The sequence below is a fragment of the Schistocerca nitens genome, chromosome 1, assembly GCF_023898315.1.
Source record: "Schistocerca nitens isolate TAMUIC-IGC-003100 chromosome 1, iqSchNite1.1, whole genome shotgun sequence".
NCBI classification, from domain to species: Eukaryota; Metazoa; Arthropoda; class Insecta; order Orthoptera; family Acrididae; genus Schistocerca; species Schistocerca nitens.
Genome location: NC_064614.1, coordinates 55,603,066 through 55,628,573, shown reverse-complemented (window position 1 = coordinate 55,628,573; position 25,508 = coordinate 55,603,066). Strand labels below are relative to the sequence as shown.

The 25,508-nt window shown below is 39.6% G+C and overlaps 1 protein-coding gene across 3 annotated transcripts in view; it reads right to left on the bottom strand.

Annotated features, from left to right (window-relative positions):
* LOC126241230 (integrator complex subunit 1) overlaps positions 1-25,508 on the bottom strand; it is a 304,834-nt gene that overhangs the window by 238,719 nt on the left and 40,607 nt on the right. For all 3 annotated transcript variants that reach the window (XM_049947990.1, XM_049947989.1, XM_049947991.1), the window contains exons 4-5: positions 22,502-22,774; positions 2,938-3,230 (exon numbers count right to left, since the gene is read on the bottom strand). In XM_049947990.1, the coding sequence (XP_049803947.1) occupies positions 2,938-3,230; positions 22,502-22,774 (566 nt within the window). The remainder of the gene's footprint in view (positions 1-2,937; positions 3,231-22,501; positions 22,775-25,508) is intronic.

Genomic DNA, 25,508 nt, shown 5'->3' with positions numbered 1-25,508 from the left:
AGCACTGGTGCATGGTGGGAGTGGCGACTGGGTGGGGGTAAGGAGCAGGCTGGGGCAGGGAGGGGGAGGGACGATAGGGTAGGCATGGTGGACAGTGACGTGCTGTTGGGGAGCGTGAAGTGACGATGTGGAAAGAGAGTAGGGCAGCTATGTGCAGTTGGGAGGTTAGACAGAGGGAGCAGAGAGTTGGGGAGGGGGAGGGGAACAGCGGGAAAGGAGAGAAGTAAAAAGACTGCGTGTGATGGAGGAATGAGGGCTGTGTAGTGCTGGAATGGGAACGGAGAAGGGGCTGGAAGGGAGAGGACAATGGCTGATTAAGGTTGAGGCCAGAAGGCTTACAGGAACGTAGCGTATATTGCAGGGAAAGTTCTCAACTGCACAATTCAGAAAAGCTCGTGTTGGTGGGAAGGATACATATTGCGCAGGCTGTGAAGCAGTCATTGAAATGAAGGATGTCGTGTTTGGCAGCGTGCTCAGTAACAGGATGGCCCACTTGTTTCTTGGCCACAGATGTCGGTGGCCATTCATGCAGACAGACAGCTTGTTAGTTGTCATGCCCATGTAGAATGCACCACAGTAGTTGCAGCTTAGCTTGTAGATCACTTGACTGGTTTCACAGGTAGCCCTGCCTTTGATGGGATAGGTGGTGTTTGTGATTGGACTTGAGTATGTGGTGGTGGTGGTGGTGGGATATATATGACAGGTCTTGCATCTAGGTCTGTTACAGGGGTATGAGCCACGAGGTAAGGGGTTGGGAGCAGGGGTTGCGTACGTATGGACAAGTATATTGTGTAGGTTTGGTGGACGGCGGAATACCATTGTTGGAGGGATGGCAAGGATAGTGGGCAGGACATTTCTCATTTCAGGGCATGCCAAGAGGCAGTCGAAACCCTTGCAGTGAATGCAATTCAGTTGCTCCATCCTGGGTGGTACTGAGTTGTGAGGGGAATACTCCTCTGTGGCCGGAGGGTGGGGCTTTGTGAGGTGGTGGGAGACTGGAACGCTAAGGCATGGGAGATTTGTTTTTGTACAAGGTTGGGAAGATAATACGGTTTGTGAAGGCTTCAGCGAGACCCTCCGTATATTTTGAGAGGAACCACTCGTCACTTCAGATGCGACATCTACAGGTGTCTAGGCTGTATGGGAGGGACTTCTTGGTATGGAGGTCAAAGTGGAGGTATTCATATTCCACCAATCCTTAGCCCTCACCAACATAGTCCTGCAAAACCATTTCAACCAAGTCCAAACCTTCTTGCAGTACCTTCTCTCCATCTACAAAATTCTCCTGTTATGCAATCCCAAATTCCTGGAACACATAACACACATCGAAACTCTTACCCTCCAGGAATTAGAGCAACATGCACAATGCCACCTCAAAAAGCTCTCCACTCTGCTTACTTCCTACTCCCGTCTTGGAGTACCACTGTCCATCCCCTCTACAACACTCTCCAAAACCACCACATCCCCTCATAGCTGACAAATCCTGTCTCGCAGACCTACTACATTTACCCCACCCTCCAAAACCCCCTCCCACCACCACACAGAATCCAGAACCTAAACAGACCCAAAACACAGTCATGAACCTTTCTTCCAAAGCCTTATCCCCACAGAAATATCAGTCCTTTCCGAAGGCCTCACTTTTTGCCCCATTCCCAAATTGAATCATGTAGGACTTGTTAAATATCTTCTCTCCTACTCCCGGTCCCTACACTGGATACACTTTTTCGCCACCAACCCTACCAATCAGACTCAACCAAAGATCAATATTGAACCCTGCCTAACTCAGTTCACTTCTCCATCCAACCGTGATCCACCCTCACTGCCCCCAAATCATCCCCCTGTCAACATACCAGAATTTCTTTACCTCGAAATTTGTCTCACCATCATTCCCTAAATCCCTCAACAAACTAACCTTACATCCACAGAAAGAACCACAGTCCACCATCTTAAAACTGATCCTGATCTTATAATCTTACCTGCAGACAAAGGCTCCACCACTCTTGATCTGAACTACAAGGATTATCTAGCAGAAGAACTCCATCAGCTATCAGATATGTCCACCTAGAAACCTTGCCGCAGTGATCCCATTCCAGAATTCCAGCAGGATCTCCAGTCACTCCTCAAATCTTCAGGCCCTTCCCAGAACCTCTCCCTAGAGTCCAACTGTCTACTCACCCCTACCACTCCCAGCTTCTACATGCTTCCTAAAATCTATAAACCCAACCACCCAGGATACCCCACTGTGGCCAGTTACTGTGCCCCCACTGAGATAATCTCTGTTCTCGTAGACCAACACCTTCAATCTATTACCCAGAACCTACCCTCCAACATAAAAGATACCAACCATTTCCTCTACCGACTCTCCACAGTTCCTGTCCATTTACAACACGGTGCCCTGCTCGTCACTATTGATACCACCTCCCTTTACACTATCATCCCTGATGCCCATGGCCTTACCACTATTGAACACTACCATTCCCAACGCCCGACAGATTCCAAACAAACTACCTCCTTCCTAGTCATAATGACAAACTATATCCTCACCCACAATTACTTCTACTTCAAAGGCACTATTTACAAACAAATTCGCGGTACAGCTATGGACACATTTGTCATAATGATATCTCATTATACCTAAAAACTCACTACATATGTGGCAAGATGTAACGGGTGGAAGGGAAGATCAAATACCAGCAGTATTTCATTAGTACAGAGCATTATAACGGCACAGCTAAGAAGAAATACAAAAAGAAAATCTGTCCACCATAATCAAGAAACATTTAGCGTGTTACTTTCATTTTCCTTTTCATTCAATATACGAAAAAATTATCATATAACTGTTATAAAATTGCACGTAACTAAATGCAACCAAAAATTATTTATCTTTTATGAAATGTTAAATCAATGGAAGCTGAACTAAAAAATAAATCCACTTACCGATTGCATATGGTGTATTCCATGTTGCCAAGTAACTCTGTATTGATAGAGCAAACTGTGCCATCATTAGCTCCAGTAACTGATTGTTCATCATCATCACCAGGACCAGTGGGTGTCACTACAGATGGAGATGGGCAGGACTCAGAACGCAGCAAGCCAGCTGCTACCAGAGGGTCAGATGGCCGTGGAGGAAGTGGACGGGTTCCTACTGAAGTTGTCACATTACTCACAAAGAACTGTATGTCCTCCTGATCCACCCACATACGATCACCAAGTGAATCGTCAACCCATAACTGGAAGAAAGAAAGGAAAAAAAGGTCAGATTTCTAGCACAAGCTCCACCATTACAATTCACTCAAATTCCACAAGAAGAAATTGAACTATGAATGAGATAATGCTTTAAGTAGGTCTACTGTCCAAATCTTACAACTATTCTTTTTTTTTATGGCGCAAAAACAACTCGAGTCATAAGCACTCACTTTATAACCTTGGTACACCAATACGTTAAAGAAGCTAAAAGCGACCCTATGTTAAGCCCAATTGACAGATGGAATGAGAGCAAAAAACAAAGGATTTCCCCCTTGGAGAAAGGTTCATAAAATACACCATAGAGGCAACAGAGGTCCCTAACCAAACATTAGAAGTCCTTCGCCATTTTGCTATGACAGATAAAAAAGTAAAACAAGATAGACAGCCTGCACATCATTCACTAAAACAGATGATAACTCAGATGGTAAACATATACTGGAAAGTAAGTGGTTCAAAAATTGGCATTGGGTCAGGAAATGGTGAATCGTCAAACCTCGATGACAATGAGCACAATGTGGGGTGGGGGATCACCACTTAACAAATGGCGATAGTTACAAAGATAGTGACCAGTACAAAACCTAGCTAAAATGATTTCCTCACAACAGTAGGGGCAAGAGGAGGCTGGCCAAGTAGTTTGGAGATGTTTGATCCTCCAGAGCTTGGTCCTGTGAAGAGAGGACCATTGGTAATGCCAAAGTGACACAATCTACAACAGACAGCAACACGGAGAACATACAAAGGAATGGAAGTCCTAACAGGCCGAGGTGTGATGACTGCAGCCTTGGCAGTAGTACCAGCTACCTCATTTCCCGCCAGACTGATGTGGCTAGGAACCCACATGAACATTACCGTGGCTCCCTCAACAGCGAGCAAGTGTAAGCTTTCTTGGACCCATTGCACTAAGGGATTGACTGTGTACAGCACACAGAAGCTCTGAAGGTCACTGAGAGATTAAGAGCATATGACATAATTAAAAAGCTTGTGATGCGGATATGCTGGGTGGCCTGAAAGAGGGCGAAGAGCTGTGCTGTAAAAATCGAGCAGCTTTCTGGAAGCAGATACTGAAAATGGTCGGTGCCATTGATGAAGGCATGCCTGCCACCATGGCCAGCTTTACAGCCATTGTGTACATAAAGATGCTATCGTTAAGTTGCAAGCAAATGGCAAAAAAAATTTACAGTGATAGATTGAATCTGGTGTAGTGTCCTTGGGAGGTGAAGGAAATCCATGATGAAGATGGGCCACCACACAAAGCCAAAGCAGTGAAAGGTTTACACCCATCGAGAATGTGGCAAGTAGCACGAAGCTGAGCTGCCAGAGTAGTAGTGAAAAGCAAACTCCAGGAGGTAATAGAAAACAAAGGCACGCCCCGTGCTGGCGGTCAAGGGAGTCATTGCAAAAGGGAAGTGGCTGGGTATGGAAGGCAAACAGCATGTGTATCTGCTGAGGAGGACATCATGTTGGAATGACAGCAGTAGTTCTGAATAGAGTGTCTCAAGCAGATTAGTGCAAAAGGTGGAGGATGTGCAGATGAATAAATAAAACATCCATAATCTAGTTTCAAACAGATGAGGAATCAGTATAAATGGGGGAGAGTGGTCCGATCCACTCCCCAGGAAGTACCGCTTAGGACACACAGCATACTGAGGGACTGGGTGCAGCATGTGGCCATGTAAGACACATGAGATGACCAAGAAAGTTTCCTATCAAGCATGAGCCCCGGGAATTCCATGGTGTCAGCAGATGTAAAGACAATGGAAGACACCCATTGCACCTTGAGAAATTAATACATTCAAGATCAAAGACAATGTCGAAGATGCTGGTCAGGGAGACAAGCCTGTGAAGAACTGCAACAGGTCACAAAATCGTTGACAAAGAGGGAGCCGGAGACGACTGGCAGGAGACAGTCCATAACAGGATAAAGAGGATGATTCTTAGAACGGAGCTTTCAGCACCCCGTTGTCCTGGATAAAGGTGTCTGACAAGGCCAAACCCACACATAACTTGAAATCTTGGTCTTTTAAAAATTTCTGAAGGAAACAGGGAAGGCGGCCTTGGAAGCTTCACGTGTATAGAGTACCGACGATGCAAGTCCTCCTGCAGGTGTCACAGGCTTCTCCAAAGCAAAAACTCAGCAACACTCTGGTATTTCCACAGAAAACCATTCATGACATGGGTGGACACAGAGACGACATTGTCAACTGCAGAATGGCATGCAAAAAATCCACATGCTGCAGTGATCAGTAGATTCAGAGACACGAGCTACCAAACCAGCCAACCATGAATCATACATCCCATCTCCTTGCAAACACAGCTGGTGAGAGAAATGGGGTGGCAGCTAAAAGGAAGGCATTTGCCCATACTGGGCTTAGGTATAGGTATGACAAAGACTTCACGGCAGCATCTGGGAAATGTGCCATCTGCCCAAAAGAGATTGTACATACGAAGGAGAAAGTGCTTGCCCACAGGACAAAGGTGATGCAACATCTGAATGTGAACACTGTCCAGCCCTGAGGGGTGTAATAAAACTGATTATGGTGAGAAAACTTACTAACCGATCTTGAGTCATATGAAATAACCAAATCCCAAGTTGAAGACTCAAAACCCAGAAATCCACTACCATATAGCTATATGAAAATGTATAAACGTTAACATATATACACACACTTAATGCAATTACGATGATAAGTATGGACTTCTTAAAACGATAGGCAGTGATAAACATTATTTGTACTTTAATTTTTGAAATGTATGTTTCAAAGATGTTTTTGCACAAATAGATTGATATATGATACTATTTTCTTTGATACATGGTGTTAGAGATCAATCTTTGCCTTTGGGCAGTTAGTAGTACAAGTTTGAAGTGCGAAGATGGAGTACAAGTTATGAGCATTGTGTTAACATGGTGGTTGATGTTGGTTTGTATCATGACGTAAAATGACTGAAAATATATCTACTCAATAACAGGAAGTCCACCAGTGTTAATATTATTTAACAAAATGAATCCAAGCATCCTCTAGACCATTATACAAAGTTGTATTTTTGAATGGGCTACAAGCCTATTACATACAACAAAGAAGAAGAATAAAAGATGAGTATTATAAAACTGTTTATTCAAATTCTACTGTTGCTACCTCTCTCTACAGTGTGTCACTATCTCAGCGTGCGAAGTGCTGTGAAAATGTGACCAGTCACCCAAAGTTAAACTTACTTCAAAATTAATAAATTAACTTTGGACTACAAGAGGGTGGTGATGGTCTGAATATGTTGGCGTCATCTGGGATTTTCTAAAAGTGAAGTATGAATACTGTGTTTGACTATTTTTTTGTTTCAGATCAAAAGTATATATATTGTGAAAATTATGAACAATGAGCCAAGTATGAACCATACCTACAAAATAGCAACAATAGAAGCAAACAGAGATCACAATCAAGACAAAGAAAAGAATGAAAAATAAAAAGTGAGGTGAACAATTAACAATGTTGACATCCAACGACAAGGTTAAATACTGGAAATATTTTCTTTCTTTTTTTTTCTTTTAGTAGTGAAATGTTTTGTGGAATAATCATTAACAATGAAAGTCACTGAACAGGGATCTGAAATAATAGAGGGGGGGGGGGGGGGGGTGATACAGACATGGCAGACTTAAGTAGTGTTGTGAAACAAGAACCCGAGAACCCGAAAGCTTTATTCATGAAGCAGTAGAACAGGAAAAAGATGCCAATAAATCATGTAAATTAGTAAAACAATATGATAATAACAACATCAACTTTAAATCCACAAACAAGAAAGTAAGAAACAATTCACTGAATTTGGTCACTCAATAGGAGAGTTACTTGAATGTATCGGTAAAGACACAGTTCAGCTAAATGATATCAATCAAAAAATTGAGAGGTTAGATGGTCGAGCAGAAACTGTTGAATCTAAAATGGAAGAAATTGAACTTAAATCTAACACTTAAGTCAAAAATGTCAAAGATGAGATCAATGAAGATAGAGAGAAAAAAAAAGGAAATTTAAGTAGCCAAATTTCAACTTTGGAAAGTAATATTGATGCCAAACTAGAGCTTGTTGAAAGCAGTTTTGTTGAACAGGTAAAGACAGTAAATAATAAATTCGTAGAAAATGTAAAATTGAGTAACAAAAACCAGCACCCTCGAAAGTAGTGTTTCTGTACAGTGCAAGAAGGTTGAAGAATTGGTCAATGATGACCTTAAGAGAAAGCTTATTACCAATTTTAGCACCATGTTTTGCAACATTCCATTGAAATTTTTTTCAGTTGAAGGTAGTTTACAGGAGATTTTCTGCAGCATTGCAGAGAGAATTTTGTGTCTAATAAGACTCATATTACGAAAATCAAGTGTGTTAAGAAGTTTCTACAAGGTGAAGCATTAGGGCTAATCAGTATACTGATGACACAACCTATGCAGATTTTGAGAATAGATTTTTTGATAGAGTTTGGTCAAAGACTGACCAAGTTGGAATAAAAAGTGAATTTTTCAATCGACCAAATTACGGGGAAGGGCATATTAGCATGAAACAGTTTTGCAAAAATCAACTTAAAAAAATTAGCTCATTTCAACAAACCTTTCGTTAAACTCACCTAGATCATTGCTTTAAAAAAAGGGGTTACCAGCTGAGGTCCAGGGGGACCTAGTCTGTGGGCTAGAGGACATGATAGACCACTTATTGAAATATTTAGGTAAATTAGATAAAGTCTTGTAAAAACCAGGTAAATACAGCCATAATAGGCACAAACAGTTTGAAAGAGGTAATAATCAAAATTGGCACAGCAATAATCACTACAGGAGGGAACGTAGTAACCACAATGGCAACAATTATCAACAGAAGGAACATAATAGAATAAATGTAAGTTTTCATTCTGGAGAATGGCAACAGTTGAAACAGAAATTGGAATACAAATGATAATAGAAACACAAGGAAACAGGATGGAGCATTAATTCAGGAAACAAAAAACTAGCTTGGGTCCCATTGTTGGTTCAGAAGTTGGGGACTCATGAAACAAATAACGAATGGACCAGAAATCGCACAAATACTGACACACAAGACTAATACTCTTGTGAAGCAATCAGTAGCTATCTTGAAGATGTGTACTGACCTGTTAATATTATATCTGTTCAGAAAGAAGTATGTTCACTAGCGAAGGCAAAATATGCAAATAAGGCAAGTGAGCACATAGAAATTGGAAAAGAGGATATAGAAGAAATTAAGTTATCAGAATTCTATGACTGGGTAGCATTTGTTAAATGCTGAAGTAACTGATTTTTGTGATGATTTTGGAATTCAGAAACTAACGGAAGAGCCAGGTAAGAAAAAAGTGAGTACTGTAATAATGCACCACAACTTAAGTGAAACTGGGTATTTAAACAGTAATGAAGTATGGTGTGATGATGTTGGAAATATGAGTGGCGATATTTATGAATAATAAATTAAAGGTGGTGATGAGTATAATAACAAAGAAGAAAATTACTTTGTTTATTTTAAACAAGAATTGGCGTCATTATGTATTAGTGTGGAAATGTGTAGTAGTGGCTATGATGCTGTAGAGGTACCCAAGGATTAAGGGGTTATGACAAATCACAGCAAACAAAACTCTTTATTTAATTACTAGTACAGATAATTTTTTTGTGTAACTGGTTAAATAGTGATGCTACTGAGAAAGATGAAAGGTTTAGAATCATGATAAACAATCTGTGTTCAGCTTTATAGCCAGAAATATGCTATTGTAAAACAACTTCAAGGCAAATACCATAGTGTTGATCTACATGAAATAAGTAAATGTACATAGATTGATGAAATTCCCAGTGACAGTGATGTCTGTGTTAATTTAATGAAAGTGTGCCAAGGCAATGAAAACGGTAAGAACAACACTGGTTTTGGTTCAAATGGCTCTGAGCACTATGGGACTTAACTTCTGAGGTCATCAGTCCCCTAGAACTTAGAACTACTTAAACCTAACTAACCTAAGGACATCACACACATCCATGCCCGAGACAGGATTCGAACCTGCGACCGTAGCGGTTGCATGGTTCCAGACTGTAGCGCCTAGAACCACTCGGCCACTCCGGCAGGCACTGGTTTTGGAGGCTCTAGTTTTGAAGAGAGAGATCACCTCTTACATGAGGATGTTGAGAGTGATAAATGTATTGATGTTTGTTATCCTTTCATTAAAGTCAGAATAGGATCATGGGAAGGCAGGTGTCTCATTCACACAGGTAGCCAAATTTCAGGAATGTTTGAATCTTTAAGTGAAAAATTAAAAGATAATGAGGACTATGTAGAATTGCCTGTAATTGGAGTATGGATTAAAGGTGCACCTGGGAAACATAGTAAAGTGGTTAAAAGCCAAGCTTTATTAACTCTTACAGTTGAGGGAATAACTTTTACACATGGATGTTTAATAATTCAAGATCTCAGTGAGGATCCATGGCATGTCATGGATAACTGTTGTGAATGCAGGTTTTGATTGGGGAGGGCAGAAGTTGATTGTCAATGCACCTATGAAGATAGTATTTGTACTAATTTTATAAAGTCAACTTTATTTTATGAGGAGAATAAAATAAACAGTACACAATTTTTAAAAGATTTATAGTCAAAGATACGCCAGAATTAGATACAAAGCAGCAGAATTTAAAGAACTTGTAGACACTAAGATTTCAGGAGCAAAAGGGTTAACTGATAATCACAAACAAGCATTGGAATCTTTATTGCGGGAGTAAAGTGATGTGTTTGGTAATATTCCACGTATATTGAGAGGATAACAAAGTACTTTACAGCTAAAACTGCACCAACCATATTTCATAAAGCCTTATAGTGTACCTATAGTAAGAGAGATGCAGTTGAGAAAGAGTTACTTAAGACGGAAGTGTGTGATATCACTGAGAGAAGTGTTAGCCCATATAAAAACCCATTAGTCACTGTTTTAAGATGAGACAGACGAGTGACATTGGTTCTGGATTCTGGGCATTCAAGCAAGTATTTATACAGAGAAACAGAAAACACTGAAAAAATGACGAACTTTTACACAAATTTAAAAATGTTCAGATTATGTCTAGTTTGGATTTACCTTCTGGATTTCGTCAGGTACCTGGGTCAAGAATAACATAAATATACTGACTTTCTTTACAGTGGGAGATGTTATCAATACTGTGTAGTACCTTTTGGTTCGAACTCATCTGTAGCTGAATTTATATGAGCATTACATTATGTACTTGGCCAAGATCTGGTAGTAAAACTCACTGTTCGTGTAGATGATATTTTGGTAACTGGACAAAGTTGGGAAGATCATTTTGAATTGTTGAAGCAGGTACACAAAAAACTTAGACAAAGAGGTACGAATCTGAAAATCAAAAAATGTAACTTTGCTGTCCCTGAACTAAAATTCTTAGGTCATGTAATTACTGGGGAAGGTATCTTGGCAGATCCTGGTTAATTTAAAGAAATTTCAAATTTTCCAGCACCACATAATAGAAAACAACTAAAGCCATTTTATGGTTTATGTGGATTTTATTGAAAATTAGTGAGTGGACAAAGTATGAATGAATCTTGTTTAAGCAATTTACTTAATAAGTACACTAATTGGGTTTGGGCCCAAGAATGTTAGGAAATATTTGAAAATATTAAGAAAGAATTGAACATCCAAAATTTGTTACACAGACCAGATTTCAGCCTACCATTTTGTTTACACACAGATAATAGTGATTGGAGCAGATTTCAGGAAAAAGAAGTTAATGGGGAAATCATACATGACAATTGCCTTTGCAAGTAGAACGCTGTTAAAACATGAGAAATCTTACACAGTTACAGAAATAGAACTATTAGGTGTTTACTGGGCATTTACTAAATTCAGAACCTATTTGTTGGGGCAGAAAGTGGTTGTATATTCAGACCACAAAGCACTAAGCTACTTACAGGAGTGTAGACTATATCACAACAGACTTTCCAGATGGGGAATGTATTTGCAATAATTTAATTATGAAATTAAATACATAAAAGGTTCAGACAATGGTGTTACAGACACTTTGTCAAGTATGCCATTGGGTGGAAGTAATGAAAAATTTGATCAAAATGAAGAAAAAGAGTTTAAAATCAGGTAGAGGAAGGGTATACATGATGAGAAAATTATTAAGGTACCTTCACACTGAAAACCAACTCCAACAAACAAAAACCTACAACAGTTGTAAGTTTGGAAAAACTTGCAACTGTTGACACCTGTTGAAAAATGTTGACAGCAGTTTCAAGCTCTTGTAAACATATGTTTGGTGTTTTTATTTTTTGTTACAGACAAGCAATGTAAATGGATTCCAACTGTGAAGATTTGCTATTTGTTGTGGTGGGAGATGATGCTTTTGCTCTTTCAGACTACATGGTGAAACCATACGCAGCCAGGAAAGAATGTTTAATTACTGAACATTTCGCAATAGAAGAACCGCGGAGGATTTTTTTGGAATATCGTAAACAGTTTTTCAGGTTCTTAGAACAACTGTGGACTTAAGTCCTAAAAAAGCAACATTACTGACTTCTGCAACTGTGTCTTTGCACAGTTTTCTTAGAAGAAATAAAGAAAGTGCCACAGTTTACTCCCCGCCTGGCAGTTTTGATGTGGAAGATCCAGAAACATGCCGAGTTTCACATGGCAGTTGGAGGATATCTCCACAAAATAAATGTCTGCAGAGAAGGGTGGTAACACAGGAAGAACTGCAAAGAACATAGGGGATGAATTTGCAATCTACTTTGTATCAGATGTTGGTAAAGTGAAATGGCAAGAGGAGTATGAATAAATAAATATCGAGTGAAAAGACATATGTAATTAAAAACTTCCAAACAAAACCCCTATAGCTTTAGTTATTAACAATGTAAGCCATTGATTTGCAAACTACTTTGTATCAGGTTTTGATACAATGATATGACAAGAGAAATAGATAAATTTCTGTGAAAGTACATATGTAATTACAAAATTTACAACCAACAATTTTATAGTTTCAGTTACGATAGTTAATGACATTTTACTTGCCATTGTAAATATTTTTCTCTCTGGCTTGCTCACGTTTTCCAATTACTTCATATGCTCGTGAAATATCCATTTCGGAATGTAGATCTCAGTTGTCCCACACCCACTTTTAGTTTTGACCATTTTACAATGCACACGATTGTACTTTTTTTTTTCATATTTGTCCATTTCCTTTCACACTCCACAAGTGGGACACCAATTTTATCCAAAACTTCTTTCAACGAATCTTTCCTTTTATATCAGTCTTTATATGCAGAATCAGAAGAATCCTACAGAGGTTTCCTCATTTCAATTTCTAACAAAAACTGAATTGTTGGATCTGTTGACGACTCATGAGTTGCCATTGTCAAAAGAAACACAGCAGATGAAGCGGCACATGCACATACGCAAGTCACACAACTCTGCAGTGTTTTTTCTCACTAACCATAAACTACAGACTCGAGACAAAACTTTCCTCAACTAGTTGTTCAGACTCATGACTTCAAACAACTGTTGACAACAGCTGAAAAACTAAGTCAAACTTTGAGTTGGAAACAGTTGTCAACCGAGTTTGTTGGAGTCGGTTTTCAGTGTGAAGGTACATTAAGGACAGTGTGTAGCAAAATTATAAAGACCAAAACCAAACTGGAGGTAAGTAAAATGTTGTTTAGGCAAAAGAGGTTATGAAAATTGGACAGGTGTTATGAAGTATATAAAGGAACACTTTTCCGGAGAACAGATGTGGATTCTGATGATTGGAAGTTACACTGGCCAGATGAAGAAGCTCGGAAGTTCATTAAGTATATACATGAGAGATATGGACACTGTGGCATTCAAAAATGTATACAAAAGCTACAAGAAAATATTTATTTCTATAATATGGCTAAAAGGGCTGGGAAAGAACTGTCTACTTGTGACATGTGTCAGAGTGTCATGGTAAGTAACAAAACTTGTCAAGGTGAGATGCTAAATATAATACCAGAGAAACATATGGATTTTAGTTGCTGTGTATTTTTATGGAAGTTTACCAAAAAGTAAAAATTGTTATTGTTATATTTGTGTTACGGTTGATGTTTCCTCCAAATAAATTGGTGTCCAAAATTAAAGCAACAAACCACTATTTCCCAGTCCTGTGCCTAATTCACAATGTAATAATAGAAACTGTCAACAGATATCCATGTTCTGCAAAGAGAGGGCATTCTGCTCAACATACAACCACACAAACAATGAAGTCCGGGCACATACCAAACAGTGCAATATTTGCCAGATACTCCCACATCCATAATCGCTGTGTACACAGTCACAGATGGTGCAGTATGGCACATACTGTGGCGGAGGGCTATGGGAAGAATGGAAGCAGGACAGTTGCAAGCTGATGTGGCCCAAAAGCTTAATGTGAATTGTTCTGTTGGTTCGTGGATGCAGCGACAGTTTATAGAGACCAAAAATGTATCCTGAAGACCAGGGTAGGGCTGACTATGTGTGACATCAGAGATAGAGAGGACAATTATCTGGCTGTAAGGGCACAATGATACTGCCTTAGTACTGCACGGCAACTGGCATGTGACCTCACAGCACCCACTGGACAAGTTGTATCAAGGCAAATGGTGTACAGGAAGCTCCAACAGAGTGGCCTTTACTGTCAGAAACCTGCTATATGTGTACCTCTGACACATTTTCACAAAATGGAATGTCTAGAATGGAGTCGTCAACATGGCTCCTGGATGATCGAACAGTGGGCCAATGTTCCTTTAAAAGATGAGTCATGGTTTGGTCTGTAGAGTAATTCTCAATGTATACGCATCTGGATGGAATTTGGAACGCAATTTCAGGACCCAAACATTGTGAAAAAAGACCAATATTGAAGAGGATCCCTAATGGTGTAGGAAAGGATTACGTTGATCGCTCTAACAGCTCTTCATGAAACCATACGGGTGAATCAGCAAGGTTTAACTGGTGTTGTGACGAGATCTTTGGACCTCACGTGTGTTTGTTGTGAGACGCTGTAGGGTCCAAACTTCGTACTGCTGCATGATAATGATTGACCTCAGAGCACGAGTTATTTATGTTTTTTTTTTTTTTTTTTGGAAACTTAAGATATTGCACATGTGGTGTAGGTTGCTCACTCCCCGATTTGAATCAAATAGAGCACGTCTGGAACGCATTAGGGAGACGTCTTGCATCATGTCGGCATCCACCAACCCCTCTCCAAGACTTGCGGGCAGCTCTGCAGGAAGAATGGCATTATTGCCTCAATACGAGACTGATGACATCATTCACAGTATACCCCGACATTGTCAGGTCTGTACTGCACAGCCGGTGGTGGTCACATCCCATACCGAGCACATTAACCAGTTGTTAGTATGTTTGTGAAAATCTATAAAGTTGGAAAAAACGAAGAACATTTTTGTCTACCACTACACATGTTGCGGTTGTTTACATTCTGTATTCTCCACATCATTTCTACTATACTATCATCTGTCTATACAGTTTTGTGGCAAAATAAATGCAAACTGGCAAAATTTCCATTTGTTGCTTTAATTTTGGACACCAGTGTATATAAAATTATATCCTCTCAGAAAAGCTGCACGTAAGGGGATCATCGCTAAAATTGAAAAGATTACTTCAAAAAATGTAGGAAAACCTAAAGTAATAATGTCAGACAATTGATCACAGTATGCATCAAAGTGTTGGAAGTCACTGGCTGAAAAATCTGATATCAGACACATTTCAATTTTAGTTCATAATCCTTCATCCAGTCCACCAGAGAGATATATGCATGAAATTAATCATCTACTTCACACATATTGTAGCCACAAACACCCTACATGGTAAGATTACACTAGTGATTTTGAAGATGTAATGAATAGCTTGCAACACAGGATATTTGCCTTTTGACTTTATGTTTCATAATAAACCAGCAAATCTTATCTCAGAATTAGTAAAATATCCACCATGTACTTGTCATGTTTGCTCGAGAATGTGAAGCAGTTGTGAGAGAAACCATGAAAAAGCAGGGAGAGATATGACGCGATAATAAGGTCAAAATAACGAAATTCAACATTGGAGACACTTTTTTTGTTAAATCACATGAGAAATCTAAAATGTTAACATCAGAGTTAAAAAAGTTTTTCGATTTCTATATTGGTCCATTGAGAACCCACATCTCGATGCCTACCAGTTGATTTACCCTAAACCTAAAAAGCTGTTATCTCATTGAAGTCAAACAAACAAAAAAGTAATGACAATTAATGAGAAGGATTGTTACTGGAATGTTGTAAAAACAAAATATTTTCTACCCTATGTAATGAACTACGTAGTTATAGTTTTTCACATATTTTTGAGCAAACAATTTAAATGCGATACCTTATTTTTTTGCTTATGCTGTGTTACCTTTGTATAGGTTGTAAATAGGTCACGATTTGTATTTTATTATGTTCTTTCATGAAAAGTAATTAGTTTTTTTTTACAGTGGTATTTATCAATATTTAGAGTAAAGTTTTAAGTCACTGATCATTTGAAAAGCTGAAGTTTTAAGTACAAGTCTGAGTCAATTCCTGAACACTTATTCAGATCTTAATATAACTCTCTTTGTTGTAATATACTGAATTAGTACTTGTGTCATTTCCATGTCATTTTGTATTTGTGTAAAAAGACTCTGGAATCTGAAAAATGACCATTACCACATTTCTTTTTGCTGTCTAGAATTAGCAGTCATCCAATTGAACTTTGATATTTATTGTGTATTTATGGGGTGTTACTGTAATAAAACTGGGTATGGTGAGATAAATGTACTAACTGATTCCCAAGCTGAAGACTCAAAACTCAGAAATCCACTATCATATAGTTACACAAAGATCCTACAACTTACAACATAGAATAAGAATAAAGTATTATGAAAACTTTTATTCAAATTCTACGTTGCAATCTCTCTCTGCAGTGTGTCACTATCGCAGCGTGCCAAGTGCTGTGAAAATGTGACCAGCCACCCAAATTGGAACTTACTTCAAAATTAATAAATTGACTTTGGGCTACAAGAGGGTGGCAATGTCAGAGATGGAAGACTGGGATAAGGTGAGAGCATGGTCACTCATGGTAAACCCGGCATTCACAATTCTGAAAGGAGAAGCATTTCACCCAAGCCTCCTCTGCTCATTTCTGTGGGAGGAAGCCACAGGGTGATAGCGGGTGGGGCTCGAAATCTCCACAAAACAGTGACCAAAGGTGCTAGACGTAGCAATAGGGTCCACAATGACATTCTCTCCTACGGTCAGGCTGCAAATCATGGAATGAACTTTGGTCCCAGAGAGCCACCAGAGATTGCCCTGCACAATGGAAGAGTGAATGAAACTGTTAAAACAGCTAGTAAAGGAAATCCAACTACCTTTTTTGTTATCCCCAAGAATACAACAACACTGTGCACACAACTGTTTATAATTAATACAGTCTGTCATCGTAAGATTATGGTTAAAAATGTGGAGAGCACACTTCCGTGTGCAAATCACCTGACCATACACCTCAGTCTACCAGGAGACCAGCACACGGGTGGTAAAGAAGATGTGCAAGGTATGGGACATTCTGAGGCAGCAAGGATAACGTTCATAAAGTACTCTTCCTGGTCATCACAACTGGGGAAATACTGATGATAAAATCTTCTCGGGTTGACAGCTGAGTCAATGTGTTGTTCTTCAACAATGTTTCAGCAAGTTTCTTACTTGCCATCTTCAGGCGAAGTGTCGGGTTCACTTCTCGTCCGGATCTTTATAGTCACTGGACCACGAGCTTCTCTGCATCCTCGGCACTGGTCGGGTCAATCAGGTGCGAGCGGACCCGGCGTAGTGGCGCATCGTGGGGGGGGAGCCACGGGCACCGGGTCCTCACGTTTCGTCTCGGTGCTGCCTGTTTATTCCATTCACCGCCACCAACCTGCCTCCTTCGCTGTGCTCTCATCTCATTCTTGATAATGTTGAGTTCCACACACTGCTGAGTTGGAAGCCACTATCCCGATTGACCAGGTTATCACTGACCCATATCTCCACTGCCTCTATTATAATAGAGTCCCAGAAACCTTTCGCTCTACACAGTCTCTTGGTTTCTTCAAATTGAAATGTGTGTTCTTCACTGAGGCTGTGCTCCGCTACCGTGAATTTTTCTTTTTGTCTGAGGTGGATGGTTCTCACATATTCAGAGATGCATTGTGTTATGCAATGCTGCATCTGTCCAATATATTGTTTCCCACATTCACAGGAAATACTGTAGACACCTGGCGTTCTTAGACCCAAGTTGTCCTTCATTAAGCCCAGCATATTTTTGCTGGAGGATGGAATGAGACGAGAGCGCACCGATGGAGGCAGGTTGGTGGCGGCAGATGGAATAAACAGGCCACACCAAGATGAGACGCTAGGAACCGGCACCTGCGGCTCCCCCCCACCACGCGCCGCCGCAACGATTCTGCTCGCGCCTAACTGGCCCATCCAGTGCCGAGGATGCAGAGAAGCTCATGGTCAAGCGGCTATAACGATCCAGACAAGATGTGAACCCGACACTTTGCCTGAAGATGGCAAGTAAGACACTTGCTGAAACATTGCTGGAGAACAACACATTGACTCAGCTGTCAACCCGAGAAGATTTTATCATCGAGATTCACCGAGAAAGCCTGCAGTCTCATATGGGGACACATTGTTTGTTGAAGCTTGTCAGGGAGGAGTAAAGCCTCCAGCCAGCCTTAGAAAGCTGCCAATTGGGTTTACATGCAGGTGGGGTAGGAATCAGCAAACAGATAGCACATGAGAAATGGTCGCTCAAGTACGTGCCAGAGAGAATAAGACGATGGGCAAGCTTGGCAGTGCAGAACGAGAGGTCCAAATAGGGAATAGGTGTGCATGAAATCCGAAAGAAATGGGGGTCCTCCAGAGAAGGCCAGCCAAGAGGGAACCTCTCGAAAGGTTCTCTAAAAGCCCCAAAGGGGATGGTGGGCATTAAAGTCACTGAGCAGCAAAAGGGGATGAGGGAGCTGACTAATAAGCTGGAGTAAGTCTGCCATGGCAACAGTGAGTGATGACAATGAGATCATTTGGCTATGGATGAGCAGCATGACCCCCCCCCCCCCTATGAGATAGAATTCTGTCCTTGGGGGGGAAGAGAGAGGGGGGGGGGGGGTCAAAGCAGACCAACAGGAAACACGACAGGTCAAAGCAGTACCAAGGACGCAATTTCTTTTCTTGGAAGCAGAAAACAACCGGACACTGCAAGTACAAAAACAGCGGTAATTCATCTTTTGTGAATCTAAAACCACAAAAGTTCCATTGTTGGAGAGTCATGACGGGGAGGAAGGAACAAACAAAGGGCAGTCACCTCAGTGGCTGCCGAGTGCCAGCCTTCAAAGACTCACTGTTGCAGGATGCAGAGGCTGGAGGATCCTTTTCCATGAAATCTATGAAGGTGTCGGTATTCTCCCTGGGTCAGCCTGTGGACTCCTGGGCAGAGGAACGGTAGGCAGTGGACACCAGCAAAATGGAGGTTGGCCAAGTGAGGGTATCAAATGCTGATGCCATTGAAAAAGACCTCCAAGTTGGGAAAAGAGAAGACTGTTCGCCTTTGTTCAATTTCTTAGAGCTCTTACGGTTGGCAGATGAAGTTTCAGATGTTTGTAGGCTGGAGGGATGTAAAAAGTCTTCACAGGAGTGTTTCTTTTGTACTTTCTGGCATGCCGGTTGTGTAGCAAGTGATGTCGCTGCATGGCCTGTCTTTCGTGGAGCGAGGCATAACAAGATCGGTACTGCAAATGCCAGGTAGTAAAATACAGGGCTTCTGACTAGCCAATAACTTGAGAGCAACAGGGTAAGGTACTTTTTCCTTAACCCACATCTCCTGGACAGTCCACTCATCAAAATACATGTGAAACTCATGGCATGGTTGCCATTACAACTGATACATCGGGGAGAGGAAGGAATGCAGGCAATCACCCTCTTGAGTGTCTCTACCACAAGTAATACATTTGGCCATGGCTTGACAGGACAGGTAGGTGCTGACACTGGTACCAATGCATTGGGATTGGAATGTACAGTCAGACTGTTATGACTTCATAGTCAGGGTGTATATGCGGACAAGGAAAAAAAAAATCCCCAGATTTTTCCCGGATCTCCCAGTTAAAAATACATTTTCTCCTACGTGAAAATACACTTTTTCCGTTTTAAGTGACAGTATACTTTCCGTCGGAACTGTAAAACATACCAATCCTTTGAATTGATATGGTTTTATACAGCAGTGTAGAATTTCCCAGCACTTTAGAAAACGAAACTAAGGGAAAAAAACACGTTTTGGAAAGATTTTTGATGTGCAGCATCATGTACGCTGCATATTTTCACATTATGAAAGTATAAATTCGAATTCCAACAACAGGAAAAGTTAATTGTTTAAGTTAATATACATACTGTTGCTACAAGAAAAGAAAAGCTAAGCTTTCACATATAATGTTGATCTGTTTAGTCCATGTTACACTTTAAGATACATCACACAAATACGCCAGTAAAATTTTTTATACCGACATAAATCTCTGATCTTCTGGGATCAAAATTCCTCTAAACGGCTCGCCATCAAAGAATTGATTTTTAAATAAGAGCAAATGCTCTATGATTGCAGAAATTAATCATACATCCTCGCACATAGTTCATCTTGTATAAAAGGAAATTTACTCTGAAAATAACGCTTTTAAAACCACAATTTGCAATATTTTCCCGCGACCTGTTAGAAATAGATTGCCAGAGAGCACCAGATAAGAGGCGTCCCAGCGCTTGCGCAGCTATGGTGACGTAGGAAGCCCGTATGTTCATGTGTGTAAAACATTAAAAGATTTTTCTTACATTATGTCGTAAAAGAAACAAGACATCAGAGGATACTCCAAGAGCATCAGAATTTCGTGAACAGTACTAAAATGCATAGTTCGCCTTAAAGTGCACATTTGTATGTCCAGATTCCTAATGATGTAAGCCTCAACCTGATATTAAGCTTTTCAGTCTGGTTTTCAGTACCAGTACTGTATTGTCTGGTTCTTTATTATGGCATAATGCCATACGTGCTAGAAGGTGAAAACATGCACTTGAAATGCAGCGAACAGTTGAAACTAGCCAATAGTGTAGAATTAAACACTTTTTTTTCCAAATAAATTTACTGCCTCTGCTGCAAAGCTTAATAAAAGCCAAATTTCTTTAGCAAACCAACAAAAATAACTTTATTGTTCTGCAAGGCGATTAATGCTTGACTGTCAGAAAGGTGGAAATAAAATAAAAACTGAAACTAGTAACATAGTGATCATGTGAATGTGTTTTAATTGGCTCGATAGCTCCCAGCCACAGAAATCCATCTTGTTTTCATTTGACGTAAGAGCAGTAAACGAAGAGGAAACAGAAAATCACTAAATGTAAACACTGGTCATGTGAACACCCCCCCATATAACACAGACTGTCCTGCGTGTAAAAAAAAAAAAAAAAAAAACATTTTGTAGAGCACATCTCTCTGAAGACTCTGATACATAAAATATATATCTTCGAGGAAATGTAGGACATGTTATTTGGTCTTAAGTGTGCTGAAGAGCCTCTTCAAACAACATTCTTATACTGCACGTCACTTTATTTCACTCTGTGGAACTCAAACTTGTGTATTTTGTAATGGATGCCATCAAACTATTTCAGGGCAGTGGAAATTAAAATGGCCTGTAGTGTCTCTCCTGCTCCCAGTTGACCAGTTTGACATCCTGCCCCTCTTAAAAATAAAAATAAACCAAAAACCAAAAATTCACAATTAATACTGGATGGGATTCTTTGTAACTGGGAGAACAAGAACTTTTCAGCAAATCTGGACTCTTCATTGCCTATTAGCTAATAACTTGTACTTCTGAGTGACAAAATTAAATATAGGATACCTAAAACCAGTAAAGACAAGAGACAGGCAAGACAGTACACGTTTCTTCAGTCCATAGGTCCTAGCGATTTTTCTCTCTAATCTTGCTACAGCTTTACATGGCGTGCTTTCCTTTTTGTGCAAGAACTATTACCACATCGAAGTTCATCAAACATTTTGCTACATGAAAACTCGAAATGTCGTTGTCTAACACTGAAAAAGCTGTTAATACAAATAGTAGGCAAGACTGGGGTTTTCGTGGTTATCTCCCAGACGAAAAAATTCCTGGGTTTTTCGCAGATCTCCCGGTTGTCACGGGTCATATACACATCGATAGTCTGCCTAAACCTTTGATGGAAGCACTACTCAATCACATGTTTAAAGAGTGCATGTAGGCACTGAGCTTGCATCAAAATTTTTCATTAACCGATGGACCACAGTGAACCACTGATCAGAGAGATCATGTTGAATTTCTCCCCTTGGTCAGACCATCAAGCAGCCAAATGTTCCAAAATTGGATAATGCTTTTTTTAAACTGCTGAAATCAATTTTTAAAATCCATTACTGTACTTTCAGCAGTTGCAGAACATCAGTCACATGATAAAATTCACTCAAAAAACACACACACTCCTCATACCAAGTATCAATTAACAAATTGTACACAGGTACGAAAAATGCACCTTTCTTAAAGGAAAAGCAAAAATGTTGTGTAACAATCTGCAATAGAATGTTCCTTATTAAAAACCACATTTAATCCTGCAACAAAATAGCCTCCCAGCTAAGACTATCTTGTTTTGCTATTTCCAAGCCGCCTGGAAACACACACACACACACACACACACACACACACACACACACAAAACAAAAAAAGAGAGAGAGAGAGAGAGAAGGATATGGGAGCAGTGATTAGACCTCTTCCTACAATCACATTTTTATTTTTTCCTCATTATCAACATTTTAGATATGCCTTTTCACTTGCTTTGCTTTTCTGTTTTGCAGTTCTATAACGTTCTCATACACTCTAACCATGAGAATTAAGTTCATTCTTCCACTACTCCATTCTGCCTTCATACTGTTTCTCCATCTTGTCAAATTTACCTGACAAGTTTGTTCTCTACTTTCATTTTTACTGATTCAGCACCATCGGCTACTTATTATGGTCTTAGCAAAATATAGATGGCACTGAATTCATGCTTCTGAAGTAAGCTCTGACAGAAATTAAGAAACTCATCTGTCTTCATTCGTCATTTATATATATAATTATTTTAGACATGACTGTTTTATCCATTAACCCATCAAATTTCTTGGGTGAATGAAGAGTATTCAGCAGTGTCCACTATTTACTCACCTTTACAAAACTCTCAGGCCATTCCTTTTTGTCATCAAATACCCGCTGTAGAAGGGCAGCAGCTGTGACATAAGCTGTTGAAGGACCCTTCGACTTGAATGAATGCGGGGACGAATCTCGACGCATCACACTGCAGAGAGCACTGGTTACTGGCTCACTGGAGAATACACTATGCTTCACACTTCCAAGATACAGAAGTGCTGTACACAAGAGGGAGTCAGGCTTCCATCTACTATTCCGCAGAGTTCTCAATGCTCCACACAATAAACCAGTCTATAAAGAAAGAAATGTAAGTAATTGTACAAATCAAATAAAATCATTAAGTAAAAAGTTATTTTAATTAAAAACAGAGGTATGTGTAAATAAAGTTTAGCAAACATCACTCAATGATACAGTAAATATGCTTAGAGAACAATGACAATAATATTTTTTTTCACAAATACTCAACGTAATACACTATACCTCTCAGCTGTTGATATTGGATATTAAATCCACTTACGTTTTAGACAATATGAGCCCAAAAAACTGGGTTTTAAGCAGCTGTACCTGTTTTTCTACTTAAAAAAGCAACATATTTCTCATGGTCCATGCTTTACATCTTTCCCTTTCATCATCAACATCATCAACATACATACTGCCTTAAAACCACTCTCTTTTCATTCCAGGTTCTAACTATTGGAGTAATTGTTTTAATAATCTTTTTTTCCTTTTATTTTCTTTTGAGTCGTGAGTCTTCTGCCTGGTTTGATGCAGACCACCATACATGCCTGTCCTGTGCCAGCCTCTTCATTTTGGAGTAGCTCTTGCATGCTACGTCCTCAATTATTTGCTGGAGGCTATTCCCTGATATATTAACCCATGTTCTATCAACCTGCCCCCTCCCCCTCCTTGTCAGCGTTTTTCATATGTTCCTTTCTTTGCCGATTCTGCAGAGAACCTCCCAATACATTATCTTATCAGTCCATCACATTTTCAACATTATTCTATAGCACCACATCTCAAATGCTGTGATTCTCTTCTGACCTAGTTTCCCAAAATTCATAACTGACTACCATACAATGCTGTTCTCCAAATGAACATTCTCAGAAATTTCTTCCTCAAACTAAGGTCAATGTTTGATATCAGTAGACTTCTTTTGGACAAGAATGCTCTTTTTTCTTGTTCTAGTCTGCTTCTTGTGTTCTCCTTGCTTCGACCACCGTGGGTTATTTTGCTTCCAAGGTACCAATTCCGTAACTTCATCTGTTTTATGGCCCCCAATTCTGAAGTTAATTTTATTGATATTCTCATTTCTACTACTTCTCAATACTACTGCATTTTTCCAGTTCACTATCGATCCTTATTCTGTGCCCATCAGACTTTTCATTCCATTCAATAGCTCCTGTAAGTCATCTCCACTTTCAATGAAGGCAGCAACGTCATCAGCAAATCTTAACTTACCTTATAAGAAGCACTATTTCTTCTACAAAGACAGATACTGATACACATGGGACACTCCTGGAATACATGTTCAAACTTCCAATTATTTGTACCCAGTCTCTCTCTCTCTCTCTCTCTCTCTCTATCTCTCTCTCTTTTCAGTTTCATCAAACTTTCATTATTTCTTGGAGAAATATACTCAATGAAACCTACTGAGAAACTGTGAAATAAATTTTCTCTTTCTTGCATTATTGTATTGTGTTTCTCAGGAAGTATGGCAACATGCAAATATCTGGAGATGGCAATCCATTTTCTCAATGCCTGTTACTTCCATCACTGTTGCAGGAAATGAACATCCTTCTTCATAATGTCAACACTCTGGCTGAAAACATTTTGTTATGTTGTTCGGTGGGTAAGTGCTGGGGTTTAGCTACTTGATACTAGGAATATTTTTCTCTGTCACTTATCACTTCTTTCACCTCTGATAGTCACTTGCTCATAAAAAAATTAACTGCATTATAGTTCAGACTCCACACTGAACTGTAGGTAGCCTAAAACTGTCTGGTGAGTCATTACAGAGGTTTGAAAAAAGCAATAACATACCACCTATAACGAGAACTGCCCAGTTTTTACTAAAATTTTGTTTCCATTGCAATGGAGTTGAAAAACAGGATGAGTTCATTAGTATTGGAGTTTATCCCAGGGATCACAGACATGAGGAATATATTTCAGATTTACTGGTACAAGTATGAATTTTAGGACTGTTTGCTACATTGTAGCAGTTCTATTCTTATATTTTTTGCAGTGAGCCAAATTTTGTTCTTGCAATGTAACATGTCTGGTTCACCAGCTATTTTTTCTATTACACACAAATTCTACTGGAACATACAAATGCATCTGCACAGCAAAGCAGCTTGTGTACTTTTTGTTGTATTAACCAAGAAGACGTGGAAGCAAACAGTTGTTACAATACTCATACGCTTTTTTTTTTTTTTTTTTTTTCTTTCATTCGATCTCCAGTACGGAATATAGCTTTGTGGCATTTCCCTGGGAGTTAAATGAATTTTCAGATGGCAGAAGGAAGCAATCTACGTCTACATCTGCACTTTGCAAAGCACGGTGAAGTGCATGGCAGAGTGTAATTCCCACTGTACCAATTATTAGGGCTTTGTATCATTCCATTCAAATATGAAGGGTAAGAAGGATGACTGTTTAAATGGCTTTGTGGGTGCTGCAATTAATCTAATTTGTCCTCACAAACCCTATGGAAGTGTTACATAGGGGACTGTGATATATTCCTGGAGGTATAATTTAAAGCCAGTCTGTGAAATCAATTAGGTGTTTACTGGGATCAACACCCACTGAATCCTGCAGAAACTACTCTAAATGCCTCGGCAAAATGATAGTACTTAACATTCACATACATCAATTCTTTAATATATCCTACAGAAAATCTGGAAAAAAAACATCGTATAGTGCACACGACCAGAAACAGTCGCTATAATTACTTAAGCATAAATTTCTTCAGTGACCTACCACACTCAGTTGATACAGTACCACTACATAAATATAATAAAGCATATTAAAA